The 15,774-nt window shown below is 50.2% G+C and overlaps 1 protein-coding gene across 1 annotated transcript in view; it reads left to right on the top strand.

The window, feature by feature from the left end:
• The window catches only part of pan2 (poly(A) specific ribonuclease subunit PAN2), a 30,589-nt gene that overhangs the window by 13,505 nt on the left and 1,310 nt on the right, over positions 1 to 15,774 (top strand). The window contains 16 exon segments of the mRNA XM_042344146.1: positions 607 to 735; positions 1,760 to 1,959; positions 3,154 to 3,296; positions 3,904 to 4,010; positions 6,127 to 6,225; positions 7,086 to 7,159; positions 7,639 to 7,780; positions 8,392 to 8,520; positions 9,237 to 9,296; positions 10,152 to 10,242; positions 10,446 to 10,603; positions 11,056 to 11,146; positions 11,149 to 11,198; positions 13,128 to 13,307; positions 13,879 to 13,972; positions 15,320 to 15,523. Coding sequence (XP_042200080.1) covers positions 607 to 735; positions 1,760 to 1,959; positions 3,154 to 3,296; positions 3,904 to 4,010; positions 6,127 to 6,225; positions 7,086 to 7,159; positions 7,639 to 7,780; positions 8,392 to 8,520; positions 9,237 to 9,296; positions 10,152 to 10,242; positions 10,446 to 10,603; positions 11,056 to 11,146; positions 11,149 to 11,198; positions 13,128 to 13,307; positions 13,879 to 13,972; positions 15,320 to 15,523 — 1,951 coding nt within the window.

A 15,774-nucleotide genomic window follows, 5' to 3' on the forward strand; every position in this document is an offset into this window, starting at 1 on the left:
CGCCTCAGCAATAAGCAGGAACCCGGTTGTCAGTCGATTGGCGGATCGCTTTTCTGGGGGTAATAATGCCGCCACATAATAAATAAATAAATAAACTGGGACGTTCAATCCATGACTGTGTCTGGGGACACTGCCGTGTGCAATTGGCTGCCGCGTTTCACCCCCATAGTGCACAAGTCCATCCAGTTTGCAGTGTATCCTGTGAAGCGCTTTGAGACGTCTCAACGATGTGACAAGGCGGTCTATCAAATGCAAGGATTATTATTATTATTGTTTTGAGCCGTGATGTGTGGGGTGCCCGGCTTGAGGGTAGGACATAGGGATGTTCTGGGTGCTGTATGGGTTGAGGGGGGAAGGTATTAAGCTGGGCTGAGGGTGGCGGGGGCTGGGCTGAGTGGTGGTGGGGGCTGGGCTGAGTGGTGGTGGGGGCTGGGGTGGGCTGAGGTGGCGGAGGCTGGGCTGAGGGTGGCGGAGGCTGGGCTGAGGGTGGCGGGGGCTGGGCTGAGGGTGGCGGGGGCTGGGCTGAGGGTGGCGGGGGCTGGGCTGAGGGTGGCGGGGGCTGGGCTGAGGGTGGCGGGGGCTGATCTCTCGCTCTCTGTGTTCCAGGTGCTCCACTTGTTGGAGCCGATCCGTTGCCACGTCCAGAACCACTTGTGCCAGAAGGAGTTCTGTCTGGGCTGTGAGCTGGGTTTCCTCTTCCACATGCTGGACCTCTCGCGAGGAGACCCCTGCCAGGTAACAGCCGCCCGGGAGACAGTCCCCCCACCCCCACCCCGCAAACCTCGGGTTGGGGGGAGGGCGAGTGAGTGCAGGGGTGGTCCTGAATTCTCTCTGACAGTGTCAGTACCAGTTATTGCCTGTTGGGGGCACCACTGGACACAGCCTGAGTGGTGCAACAGCGCTCTCTGCAGGTGGCGAGTGTGATAGCAGCTCTGCTTGTCTAAATATGATCTGTGATTAGCGTTCGTTTAAATAAATCTCCTCTCACGCATTCTGCAGCTAAGCCGCGTGTACCACGCATTCTCCGTATACTGCAGCACTCTCGCGTGCACTCTACATCTGCTCCCAACTACGGTCGAACCCACACTGTGTGACTGGGGGCAGGAGGGGGAGGGTTTAAGGTTTAAGTGCTCTAATATTTGGAGTCTTGGAGTCCCTGTGGCTCAGTGGTTAGAGTGCTCGCCTCGCCAGCGAGAGGACCTGGGTTGGATTCCTGGGCAGGACCGTACCTTACTCCGCACACCTCTGTTTACCAGCAGTAACTGGGTACCCGGTTGCTGGTCGATTGGCGGATCACTTTTCCGCGGGTAATAATAATCACTTCAAAAAAGGAAAATCATAGTAATTTGGTCACTCAATCCCCGACTGTTTGCGGGACACTGCTGTGCGCGATTGATGGGTTTTCTTAAGCTCGGTGATGGGTTTTCCCCACCTGTCAGACACCTGGCTGACCAAAAAAAAAATCGACTTTACAGTATATTCTGTATAGGGTTTGAGACATCTCAACGGCATGATAAAGCGCTACAGTAAACCTCACATCAGTCATATCACTTGGGACCAGACATTTATATGACTTATCCAAAGTATGAGTTATGTGAAACGTACAAGTTATAGGGAATTCAACGGGACTTTTACAATTTACGCAGATCAAACAACTGCAAGGCTTATTATTTGGGACTTGATAAGGCGTATTATTGTAAACCTATATCAAATGCAAGGATTATTATTAATATTTAATAACACTTACACTGTCTCTCAGGCCAGTAATTTCTTGCGTGCTTTCCGCACCATTCCCGAGGCCTCAGCTCTGGGGCTGATCCTGGCTGATTCGGACGAGGCGACCGGGAAAGTGAACCTGGGCCGTCTGGTACAGAGTTGGAACCGTTTCATCCTGACCCAGCTTCACCAGGAGACACAGGAGCAGGAGGGGCCCCAGGCCTATCGCAGTGTCATGGGCAGGTCAGGCTGAGCGCTAGCTAAATCCCTGCTTGTCCTCCTCCCCAACTCCTCCCTCCACAGGCTGCAGATCATCCAGAACTCTGCAGCCCGTGTCCTCTTCCGCACCAGTCTCCGTGACCCCATCTCCCCCATCCTCGCCCGACTCCACTGGCTTCCCATCACACAGAGGATACAGTTCAAGATCCTGATCCTCACCTTCAAAACCCTCCATGGCCTCGCTCTCCTACCTCTGCGACCTCCTAACCCCCTACCATCCTACTCGCTCCCTCCCCTCAGCGGGCTCTGGCCTGCTTCACATTCCACGCCTTGCCTGCCTCACTATTGGCGGGCGGGCCTTCTGCCACTCTGCCCCCACCCTCTGGAACTCCATCCCACACTCCCTCCGCATCGCCCCCTCCCTTGCCTCCTTCAAGACCCATCTCAAGACCCTCCTCTTCGACCGTGCCTTCGGTCACCCCCATACACCTACCCTCCCTGCCCTCCACCCCTCCTGATCCCAACCACCAGCTCGGGTGCAGATCCCTGACTGCGTCTTGGGACGTCCTCCTGATGTGAAAGGCGCTGTGTAAATATCATTTGTTGTTGTTATTACACCGGTGGGCAATAACCCCCACCTCTCACCCCTTCTATCCTCCCCTCTCTCACGACCTCCCTCCCTCAATCCATCACCTCCTCCCAAGTCTTTGAGATGTCTCAAAGTGCTTCACAGAATATACTGTAAAGTGACTGTATATTTTGTGGGCGAAACGCGGCAGCAAATTGCACACAGCAGCATCCTGCAAACAGTCGTGGATTAAGCGACCAATTTATTATTATTTATGTGTGGAGTAAGGAAATTTGCCTAAAGTTTCACCCTGCCCGGGAATCAAACCTGGATCCTCTCACTTGCGAGCCAAGTGCTCTAACCACTGAGGTACAGAACTCCACATGGCCTAGTCCTGTTCCTATGTTCTCCCTTTCTGTATCTGTCTGTCCCTCTCCACACACACATATACACACACACAACACACACACCACACACTCACACATATACACGCACACATATACCCACACACACACACATACATATACGCACACACCACACACAACGTACATCACGCAACACACATCACACACACAACACTCACACCACACACACACGCACGCATACCCGTTACGGTCCTCTTTACGTTGACGCCTTGTCTCTGGGTTTAGTACCTTTGGATCCTCTGGGGAGTCGGCCATTGGGAAGCTGTTTGGCTGCGAGGTAGAAAACTGCAGCACCTGCCGCTGTGGGAAGGAAACCGTCCGGGTCTCGTCCAGTCTCCTCTTCACTCTGCAGTACCCGGACATGAGCTGTGAGGGGCCGAGCGCTCGCGCAGCAATGTGGCTGTGGGGGGGGCGGAGGAGGGGGGCAGTACTGCAACAGTCAGCCAGCAGTAATGCAGCAATTAACGCACCACAATGTGGCAATTAGCACGCAGTCCTGCACTGATTTGTGCGCAGCATCACAGCGATTAACACACAGTGATGCAGCGATTTACAAATTTCCTTCACGCCCTGGCATCTCCCTCCCTCCCTCTGCGACCTGCTTCCCTCTCCCCCCAACTCCACCACCCGCTGCCCCCGCTTGGCTGGCTCCAGCTTCCTGCTCGTCCTTCACCCCCTCCCACTCCACCATCAGTGGCCATGCCTTCAGCCACAGGGCAGGACAGGACAGAGCAGGGCCTGAAACTCCCTCCCTCAATCCCTCCGCCTCGCCCCCTCCCTCCCCGCTTTCAATCCCGCCTGAAGACCTTTTTGATCACGCTCACGGTCACCTCCCCCCTCCCTCTCCCCCCGGCTCGGGGTCAGACTCTGCTACTGTCAAGTGCTCCGGGACGCTACCCCACGTGAAGGGCTCTGTGTAAATGCATGTTGTTGTTGTTGTTTCCCTTTTGTGAGGTGTGGATTTCCCTTGTCCAGGCAAGCCTATACGTCAGTACGAGTTTGCTGAAGTGCTGAAGAGAAGCATTTGCCTCGAACAGAGCACCCAAGCCTGGTGTGAGAACTGTGAAAAATACCAGCCAACAGTGAGTGTGTTTGCCACAGAGACGCTGCTCTGCCCTGCCTTGCCCTTCCCTTCCCTGCCCTTCCCTTCCCTTCCCTGCTCTGCCCTGCCCTGCCCAACTCTGCCCTGCTCTGCACTGCTCTGCCTTGCTCAACAAATGAGACCATGTGGAAGTAAACACTCCTCTGTTTACCTAGCAGGAAATAGGAACTGGTTGTTAGTTGATTGGCGGATCGCTTTCCGGAGCTAATATTAATCCATTCCCCCCCCCAATAATAATAATAATTTGGTCACTCAATCCACGACTGTTTGTGGGGACGCTGCTGTGTGCAGTTGGCTGCCGAGTTTCACCCACTACGCTTTGTAGTATATCCTGTGAAGTCCTTTGAGATGCCTCAATGACGTGATGAGGCGCTGCATCAAATGCAAGGATTAGTATTATTATTGAGAATGATGATAATTTTATTTAGAAGTTCTTTGTTGTATTCAGGAGAAGTGTTTTAACTGTATTTAGCCTTCCGGAGAGTCGATGTCGGTGAGTGTGTAGTGTAGTGTGTGAGTGCGTGTGTGTAGTGTAGTGTGTGAGTGCGTGTGTGTGTGTGTGTAGTGTAGTGTGTGAGTGCATATGTGAGTGTGTAGTGTGTGAGTGCGTGTGTGAGTGTGTGTGTGATGGTGTGTGTGAGGGTATGTGTGAGCGCCATCATTTTCATGGCAGATAATGATCCATCGCCATGTTCGGCGACACATCTTCCGTAACATGGACGGAGTGAAGAAGCGGTTACTGGAATCAGACATTGTTACTGCAACAGAAACTAAAAATTAATTGTAAGAAAAAAATAGCAGTGGTGGGAGGGGGGGTCGCGGGGGAAGTGGAGTGGGGTAACAGGACTTTGTTGTACAGGACCTGTACAACACTGTGTGTGCTGTGGGTGGGTGGGGAGGGGATTTCAGCCTCCAGCTCCGTTACTGTTAAGCATTCAGAGGTGCTGTCGTGCGTTAATTATAATAATAATCCTAATAATAATAATCCTTGCATTTGATATAGCCTTTTCACGTCGGGAGGACGTCCCAAAGCGCTTCACAGAACACACTGTAAAGTGAATTGACTGTATATTTGTGGGCGAACGCGGCAGCCAATTGCGCACAGCAATGTCCCACAAACAGTCGTGATTGAAAATGACCAATTTATTATTGTTTTGGTTTTGGAGGGATTATTATTAGGCTCTGTGTGGAGTAAGGAAACTTGCCCGAGGTTTCGCCCTCTGCCTGGATTGAACTCAGGTCTCTCACTTGCAAAGCGAGTGCTCTAACCACTGAGCTACAGGACTCTACTATAACAAAGCACGGAGGAACGACCAACTTCCGAGTCAGCGGGTCACTGCTGAAGTCACTTCCTGAGTCAAGCAAAGGGCGCCATATAAACACAAGTTGTTGTCTCAAGCACTGTGTGGATATATAAATCGTGTACAGAGTAACTCAATGGACTGAGAGGACTTTTTAAAATTATTTAACTCCCTTGTAATTCCTACGTTCACGTAAGTTTACTCCTCATCTACACGTAGCGCATCATAATAATCAAAATAATAATCCTCGCATTTGATACATTGGTTTATCACGTTTTCGAGACGTCTCAAAAGTGCTTCACAGAGTATACTGTAAAGCGAATTGACTGTATATTTTGGGTGTGAAACGCGGCAACCAGTTGTGCACAGCAGCGTCCCCACAAACAGTTGTGGATTGAATATTAATTGAGTACGAGTATGAATTGTATTGAATATGCACAAGTTTAAACCTATTTAAAAAAAACTGAAGGGATTGTTATCCCTTGAAAAGCGATCCACTCAATCAACTAACAAGCAAGTTCCTACTTACTGCTGGGTGTGTGGAGTAAGGAAAGTTGCCCAACATTTCGCCCGGCCCGGGAATCAAGCCCAGGTCCTCTCGCTCGCGAGGCGAGTGCTCTAACCACTGAGCTTCAGGACTCTATGTAGATAAATAAACCTGGATATGTACATGGCGCATAATAAACATCTGCCTTTGTGATATCGCAAAGATTTGGTCATTACCCATTCACTTCACTTGTTGATTTCCTTGGTTTGCTCGGCTTGGCTTCTAATTGCCTTTGTGATCTCTTCCAGGTCCAAACCAGGAATATCCGATGTCTCCCTGATGTTCTAGTTATAAACTGTGAAGTTAATAGCACGAAGGAGGCTGAGTTCTGGAAATGCCAAGCTGAGGTGTGTCTAGAGGATAGTAGACACACTAGATTGTTATTAATGTGCCAGGTTTTCGTTCAATAGGTGGTAGTCCAGTTCCTGAGCCAGGAGGGTCCACAGTATTCCAGGGCACTGCTGATGACAGCACAGCCCAGCCTGGCTCATCGGCAGGACCTGGAAGGGCAGACCAGTTACTGGGGGCAGGAAGTCATCCCACTCAGCTCTGTTAACCCTGCAGCCAAAGCCCTAACGGCGAGGGTGGTCCTGGCTGGACAAGCAGTGGGAAAGCTTAGCCAGAAGCGCTCTCTCTCTCTCTCTCTCTCAATGGCCAAGCTATGTGTGGTTTTAGCTGGTTAGACTCCAGCAGTTACACACACTCTGGGCTTCCCCCCCCCCCCCACCCAAGCCTTGGCTCTCGCCAACCTGCGCCTAATACTCTCTGGAATTAGGTAAGCAGGGGGCGTCCCTCTAGGGAGAGAGAGAGAGTGCATTCCATTCCAACAATCTATCTCCGGGGTTTCCGTGTGTAGGTGGGAGGCCGGGAATTCTCAGTTGGGTTTGGAGATGCTTGACCACGGAGATGGGTTTCTGCGTGTATCAGCCTGAACCCCCACAAAAAATATTATGATCCATGTTGCTTTGAATGGGCGAGTGGGGTGCTGGGTGGACAGGGACCGTGAAGACGCATGAGCTGGTGGGAGGGTTACTGCGGGTATTGTTAGGTCAGGGTATCGAGGGATGGGGAGCAAAGGAGGGTAATTGGAGTTGAGGTACAGATCAGCTGTGATCTTATAGAATAACGGAGCAGGCTCGAGGGGCTGAATGGCCTCCTCCTGTTTCTACGTATGTTTTGCCTGAATGTTTGTGTTATTCCCTGACAGTACGAGTTCCACAACAGAATGAAGAAGGAGAATTCTGAGGCCATTAAAATGAAAGAGAGTAACCCTGTAGAATGGTAGGTTCCCCCGATAACAATAATCCTCGCATTTGACACAGCGCCTTCGAGACGTCTCAAAGCGCTTCACAGGATACACTGTCAAGTGAATTGAATGTGTATTTTGCGGGCGAAACGCGGCAGCCAATTGCTCACAGCAGCGTCCCCACAAACAGCCGTGGATTGAGTGACCAAATTATTAATATTTTTTTAAATTTATTTTTGTTTTGAAGGGATTATTATCCCCGGAAAAGCGATCCGCCAATCGATTTAGCAACCGGGTTCCTACTTACTGCTGGGTAAACAAGCGTATGGAGTAAGGAAACTTGCCCAGTGTTTTGCCCCGCCCGGGAATCAAATCCATGTCCTTTCGCTTGCGAGGCGAGTGCTCTAACCACTGAGCTACAGGACTCCACATAATTATTATTATCGTGACTGATATTCATTTCAGCTGGTCTGACAGGCGATGGAAATTGATTGGGAATGATTTTGTTTTCCAGGGAAGCCTTGTGCAACGCCGAGGGTTTAAACTTCTTCACCTCCATGGAGGAAATGAAGCACATCTGGATTCCGTTCTCCATCAAAATGAAGTTGAACAAAAACAAGAAGCTGGAAGTCAACAACTGGAACGAGAAGGAGGAAGTATGTAAACTGGCCCCGGGGGGGCTAGGCGGGGTTAGGATGTGGAAGGTAGTTGGTTAGAGCGCTCGCCTCACAAGCGAGAGGACCCCGGTTCGATTCCCGGCCGGGCAGGGCGGGACCTTAGGCAAGTTTCCATGTTATACTCGAGGCAGAATCCATGCGATTAGCTTTCGGAAGGTGTATATAGATACAAACCGATATAGGAACAATTAAACAGATATAGCAAACAGCGAATTAAGCAGATATAGAAACACAAAATAGACAGTCTCGCCCACAAGATACCCAGTCACTACACTTTGTAGCGTATCCTGCGAAGCGCTTTGCGGTGTCTCGAAGACGCAATACGGTGTTATATCAAATGCAAGGTTTATTATTATTATTATCATTCGGCCTATCGTGACTGTGCTGGCTCTTTGAAGGAGCTATCCCAACTAGTCTCCCCCCACCAACCCCGCGCTCTTTCCCCGTAGCCTTGCTGGCACATCTGTTCCCTTTTCGAGTACCTCGACAATTCCCTTTTGAAAGTTGTCATGGAATCTGCTGATACCGGCCTCTTCAGGGGTTGGGTTCCAGGCGGTAACTGCTGCTCTGTGTTGTGTTGTGCTGGACAGTGTGATGACGAGGAGAACACCTTCCTGTATGACCTGGTGGTCACTGTTGCCCACGTGCTGGATCCTCGGACGGGAGGAAACCTCGTGGCTCACATCAAAGTCGGGGAAACGTACCACCAGCGGAAAGAGGTACGGCCGCTAGTGTGGGGGTCAGAACGCTCTCGTCTCACAAGCCAGAGGCCACGAGTTCCGTTCCCGGGCGGGGCCAAACCTTATAGCCGATCAGCAAATCGTTTAGATTTCTGTGAGGAAATAATATCCCGTGTCACTGTCTTGGCGAATGGTTCATGATGTAGAACGTATGTTGTGTTTTAGGACCAAACCCGCGCACTACTTTTGATAGGGATTAAACTTGCGCGTATTCAGAACAATTCATACTCGTACTCAATTCATACGCAACCCACGGCTGTTTGTGGGACGCTGCTGGGCGCAATCGGCTGCCACGTTTCGCCCACAAAATATACAGTCAATTCACTTTACAGTGTATCCTGTGAAGCGCTTTGAGACGTCGCTCAGACATGATAAGGCTCTGTATCAAATGCAATTATTATTATTACACAGTATATACAGGGTGACCAAAAAGTCCTGATAACGACCCTATTATCTAAAAAACAATTATCATTTCTTTTAAGGCTTATTAAAGAGAAATGAACCCTCACTTGCTTCCTTCAAGACCCTGCTCTTCAAGACCCTGCTCAACCGTACCTTGCTCCCCCCCCTGTCCCACCCTCCCTGATCCCGACCCCCAGCTCGGGTCCGAAACACTCGATTGTCCAGCGCCTTGGGACATCTTCACGACGTGATTGGCGCTTTCCATGTGTAACTTGTTCTTGTTGTTGCTGCAGGGTGTGACTCACAAGCAGTGGTATCTCTTCAATGATTTCCTGATCGAACCGATTGATAAGGTAATAATATTATGAGTTGCTATTATTCAGTTTTTCATTGCAATATTTTTGGCCAATATTGATTACATTGAAACACCCCCATCCCCGTTGGGACTCAAATGCCCTCATCACCGGTCTCTCCAGGTCCACCTTGCATAGGAACCAGCTGATCCCAAACTCCGCCGCCCACATCCTCACCCCCACCAAACTCCCCCCCACATCACACCAGTTCTAGCCAAGCTCCACTGGCTCCCAATGGCTGAACAGATTGATTCCAAGATCCTCACACTCGTTTTCAAATCGCTTCATGTCCTGGCACCTCCCTCCCTCTCTGACCTGCTTACCCCCCGACCCACTACCCGTTGCCTCCGCTCAACCGGCTCCGGCCTCTTGCTTGTCCCTCGTGCCCCCCACTCCACCATCAGAGTGGGGGCCACTAAACGTCCGGAAACTGGAACTCTCTCCCTCAATCCCTCCGCCTCGCCGCCTTCCTTCCCCGTCTTCAGGTCTTGCCTGAAGACCTTCCTCTATCAACCGTGCCTACAGTGACCTTCCCACCCCCGGCTTGGGGTCATGCTCCGCCACTGTCAAGCGCTCGGGGACGCTGTCCTACGTGAGTGGGCCCTGTGTAAATGCAAGTGGTCGTTGTTGGGTCCGCCACCAATGCTGGCTTCCCTTGGATCACCAATTGGGAAGGTTACTTGTGCGTCCACCAACGGGGAAGCTTGATTGTGCCAGCCAATGTGGAGACGGGCTCTGTCTGTGTGTGTGTCGGGGTGTGGAGGGAGAATGTTTATTGTTGGGGGGGGGGGGGGGGGTCATTGATACCCTTTTGAAGCCATCTAAACGCTGTGTCTTTGTGGCTCTCGCTCGCAGTGTGATCCCGTGCAGTTTGATTTGAGTTGGAAGATTCCCTGCAGCCTGTACTACGCCAGACGCAACCTCAACTCCAGGCACGACTTAACCAGTAGGTAGTGAGAATGTGACGCTCAGCGAGCCCCGGCCCCGCTCCACAACCCCCCCCCCCCCCACCCCCCGTCAGTCTCTCTCTCTCTTTCGCTCACTTTCTATCCCTCTCTCTCTCATTCTCTCTGTCACACTCTCTCATTCTCTTCCTCACACTCTCACCCTCTCTCTCTCTCTCTCTCTCTCTCTCTCCGTGCTGTTCAGTAAAGAACCCGATTGAAGCCAGCGTGCTGTTGACCGAGGCCTCACTGGCCAGGAAACAGAGGAAATCTCATGCCACCTTCATCCCCCTGATGCTGAATGAGATGCCGCAACGAAATGACCTGGTGGGGCTGGACGCAGAGTTCGTCACATTGAACCAGGTTTGTCCCTCAAGCCTCCTCATTACTACCCTCCTCAGGACATCCTCCCCAAATGAGAGGCAGATATAGTTTGTTGTTGTGGAGTCCTGTAGCTCAGTGGTTAGAGCACTCGCCTCGCAAGCGAGAGACCTGGGTTTGGTTCTTGGGGCAGGGCCAAATATTGGGCAAGTTTCCTTACTCCACACGTCTCTGTTTACCAGCACTAAGTAGGAACCATGTTGTTAGTCGATTGGCAGATCGAACCCAGGTCCCGCTTGAGAGGCGAATGTTTTGAGACATCTCCACCACGTGATAAGGCTCAGATGCGAGGATTATTATTATTATTATTGTTATTATTTAATCCCGGTGGACTGTGGTGTGGGGGGCGGGTGGGGAGGAGTGAAGGAATGCCATGTGTTTTGTTGTTGTTTATTTTTCTGTCTGATCTCCTGGTTTCTCCCACTCGTTGGCAGGAGGAGGCGGAGCTCCGGAGCGACGGGACCAAATCCACCATCAAACCCAGCCAGATGTCGGTGGCCAGGATCACCTGCGTCCGGGGTCAGGGCAGAACGAGGGCGTCCCCTTCATCGACGATTACATCTCCACACAGGAACAGGTGACGTGACGAAACCCCAAACCCCCCCCCCCCTTCGCCCCCAGCTCGGGCCCCATCGTAGAAACAGGAGGAGACCATTCAGCCCCTCGAGCCTAGTCCGCCATTCTAGAAGATCACGGCTGATCTGTACTTTAACCCCAATTACCCCCCTTTGCCCCGTATCTCCTGACCTGACAAACATCTCCCACCTCAGTCTGGACAATGTGACTGGATATAGCCATAACCCACAGCCTTTTGGGGGAGGGAGAGAGAGAGATTCCCACTCACTTTGGGGGAAAAACTGCCCCTGATTTCACCCCTAAATGGCCTGGCCCTAATTTTAAGATGATGCCCCCCCCCTGTTCTGGATACACCCCACCCCCCCCGCTACCACCAGAGGATATATCCCTGTAGCTCCCTCCCCTATCAAATACCTTTATAATTTCAAACACCTCACAGTTAACAATAGTGAGATAACTAAACTAACTAGTGTCAATGCAATAGAAGATTCAGAAAAAATGAAGTGTAATCCTGATACAAGAGATCTTGGAAATTTTAAGTTTATTGTGGTGAAAAGGATTCAAATATGTGTGCGTCCTCAGGGACAGTGCTTAACAAATCAGTTACATGTTTGATTGAATTGAAGAGAACTATTGCCAGGTTACAGGGAAGAAATCTTTTTCCGTATAATGCAATAGCATTGCTAAGACTGCTGTTTCGAATTGAAACACTTAGTGGCACTACACTACATGAATAAATCCGAATAATTGTGCCAATAGTGGAACTGTTGGCTCCATAATCATATGACTCACTGTGTAAAAAAAAATCCAGTGGGTTTTATTTTCCCCTCTTTGTCAATGTGAATTTTTACTAATAATATATTATTACTAATAATAATGATGATGATAATCCCTCGAGGAAAATAACACAATAATAAATTGGTCGCTTCAATCCACGGCTGTTTGTGGGACACTGCTGTGCGCAATTGGCTCCACGTTTTGCCCACAAATATACAGTCACTTCACTTTACAGTGTATCCTGTGAAGCGTTTTGAGACGTCTCAACGACTTGAAAAGCGCTGTATCAAATGCAAGGATTATAATAATAATAATAATAATCAGATCAACCCTCAACCTCCTGAACTCAAGGGAATACAGACCAGGTTAATGCAACCTGTCCTCGTAATTTAACCCTTCAAGCCCTGGTATCATTCTGGTGACCCCGCGCTGCACCCCCTCCAGAGCCAATATATCCTTCCTGAGGTGTGATGCCCACACACACACACCCCCCCTCCCACCCCACCCCTCCCCACCCAGCCCAGGCACCGACAGAACAACAACATGTGTTGTGTGTAGTTCCCAGCGTGCGGAGTAGTGTCTCGGATCGCTTCAGCCTTCCTGGCTCAGTGGTAGCGCTCTCTCTCTCCCTCCCTTCCTCTCTCTCTCTCTCTTCCCCTCTCTCTCCCTCTCTATCTCCATCTCTCCCCCTCTCTCTCCCCCTCTCTCTCCCTCTCTCTCTCGTTCTGGCCTCTGGGTCAGAAAGTTGCGGGTTCAAGCCCCCACGTCAGGGACTTAGAATCACACAGTCTGGATGATCCTCCAATGGAATGGGGGATCGTTGCTTTGTGGGAGGTGCTGTACCTTCGCATGAGACATTAAACCGAGCTCCTGTCTGGTGGACGTTAAAGATCCCGCGGAGATATCTGAAAAGAGAAGGGAGTTTCTCTCTCCCACCCGCCCCCCAAATAAAATTGGGGTCACTTTCTCCACGACTGTTTGTGGGGACGCTGCTGTGCGCAATTGTCAGCCGCGTTTCACTCACGAAAGCGCACAGTCACTTCACTTGGCAGTGTATCCTGTGAAGCGCTTTGAAACGTCTCGAAGAAGTGATAAGGCGCTGTATCAAATACAAGGATTGTTATTATTATTATTGCTTTTCTCCCCAAACCAGGTGGTGGATTATCTAACCCAGTATTCGGGGATCAAGCCTGGAGACCTGGACGCTAAGATCTCCTCCAAACACCTGACCACCCTCAAGTCCACCTACCTCAAGCTGCGATTCCTCATCGATGTGGGCGTACGCTTTGTGGGCCACGGGCTCCAGAAAGATTTCAGAGTCATCAACCTGATGGTGGGTCTGTCTCCCAGGGGCTTCTGGTGTCCCATAGCTCAGTGGTTCGAGCCCTCGCCTCGCAAGCAAGAGGAACTGGGTTTGATTACCGCTGCGGGGGGAGGGGGGTGGGGGGGGACTTGGGGAAGGGGAGAGATGGTGGAGGGGTCAAATAGCCTCAGCGCTGGAAGTTGATATGAAGCAGAACATTGCTCTTTGCTCTGTGCGGGTGTGCGCGAGAGTGTGAGTGGTTGCTTGTGCGAGTGTGTGTGTGTGTGAGTGGTTGCTTGTGCGAGTGTGTGTGAGTGGTTGCTTGTGCGAGTGTGTGTGTGTGTGAGAGTGGTTGCTTGTGTGAGTGTGTGTGTGTGAGTGGTTGCTTGTGCGAGTGTGTGTGTGAGTGGCTGCTTGTGCGAGTGTGTGTCTGAGTGGTTGCTTGTGCGAGTGTGTGTGTGTGAGAGTGGTTGCTTGTGCAAGTATGTGTGTGTGAGTGGTTGTGCGAGTGTGTGTGTGTGTGAGTGAGTGTGAAAAGTGATCCACAGAATGCTGCCGTGAAGTCCACAGGTTGTCTAACCTGACCACCTCTGCTCCCCAGGTTCCCAAGGAGCAGGTGATTGACACCGTGTATCTGTTCCACATTCCTCGCAAGAGGATGATTTCGCTGCGGTTCCTGGCCTGGTATTTTCTTGGTTCGTTTCGTTTTATCGTTCGTTTGATTTTTTTCTCACCCCTTAAAATACAAACTGTGAGGGTCGTAACCCCTTCCCCCCCCCCCCAGCAGCCCAGACCATTTGCCTAATGGATATTCACTGCAGTTACTTAATAATAATAATAATAATAACGATAATAATTCATCCTTGTATTTGATAACAGCGGCTTATCACACTGTCGGGATGTCTCAAAGCACCGTACGGGATTTTACCGTAAATAATAATAATCCTCGCATTCGATGCAGCGCCTTATCATGTTGTTGAGACGTCTCAAAGCGCTTCACGGGTTATACTGTAAGATAGACTCACTATGTGTTTTCTGGGCCAAGTACAGTAAAGTGTAAAGCGTAGTGACTGTGTGTTTGGTGGGCGAGCACACCAGCCAATTCCGAGTGCTGCGACATCCCCATAAACAGCCGTGTGACGTGAACAACAAACAACCGAGTTCTATTCCTGGGCGTGGAGAAATGTTGGGCAAGTTTCCTCGCTCCACGCACACGCCTCTGTTTTCCAGCAGTCAGTTGGAACCCGGTTGTCAGTCGGATTAGCGGATCACTTTTCCGGGGGTAACAATTCCTTCAAAATAAATGAATAATAATAAATCAGTCGCTCAATCCACAGCTGTTTGTGGGGACGCTGCTCTGCGCAATTGGCTGCCGCGTTTCGGCCACAAAATATACAGTCAATTCACTTTACACTGTGTCCTATGAAGCGTTTTGAGACGTCTCGCAGACGTGATGAGGCGCTATATGAAATGCAAGGATTATTACTATTATGTATATAGCGTGTGTATGTGTGTTATGTAACGTGTGTGTGTATGTAATGTGTATGTGTATGTATGTAACGCGTGTATGTGTATATAACGTGTGTATGTGCATAAATAACGTGTATGTGTATGTATGTAACGTGTGTACGTGTATATATGTAACGCATGTATGTGTATATATGTAACGTGTGTATATATGTATATATGTAATGTTTGTACGTGTATATGTGAAATGCTTGTATGTGTGTATATATGCTATGTTTGTATGTGTATATGTAACGTTTGTATATGTATATATGTAACGTGTATGTGTATATATGTAATGTTTGTGTTTGTATGTATGTAATGTGTATGTGTGTATATGTAACGATTGTATGTGTGTATATGTAACATTTGTATGTATATATATGTAACGTTTGTATTTGTATGTATGTGACGTGTATGAGTGTATGTGACGTGTATGTAACATGTATGTGTGTATATGTAACGTGTGTATGTGTGTATATGTTAACGTCTGTATGTGTGTATATGTAACGTGTATGTGTGTATATAACCCACAGAGCTGAAGATTCAGAGTGAGACCCACGACAGTATAGAGGACGCCCGCACAGCGCTGCAGTTGTACCGTAAATACCTGGGGCTGAGCAAGAACGGCACTGACCCGGACGAGTTCCGCCGGGTGCTCAAGGGCATGTACGAGAAGGGCCGCAAGCTGGACTGGAAGGTTCCGGAAGCCGACGGGGACGTCCACAGCAGCCCCAAAAGTAACACCACCACCTTACATCTACACAGCGACTTTCGCATCGGGTCCCAAAGCTCTGCTCAGTCAGGGATTTGCACCTGAGCTGGATTATCAACAACAGATTGCCTCTATATAGCATCCGCCCCGAGCCTGGGGGGGAGGGAGGGGGGAGGTGACCGTAAGCCCAATCAAAAGGGAAGGTCTTTAGGTGGGGAGGGAGGGGGCGAGACGGAGGGATTGAGGGAGACGGTTCCAGAGCTTTGGGGCGTAGTG

This window comes from Callorhinchus milii, unplaced genomic scaffold (assembly GCF_018977255.1).
Source record: "Callorhinchus milii isolate IMCB2004 unplaced genomic scaffold, IMCB_Cmil_1.0 Scaffold27, whole genome shotgun sequence".
In the NCBI taxonomy this organism is placed as follows: domain Eukaryota; kingdom Metazoa; phylum Chordata; class Chondrichthyes; order Chimaeriformes; family Callorhinchidae; genus Callorhinchus; species Callorhinchus milii.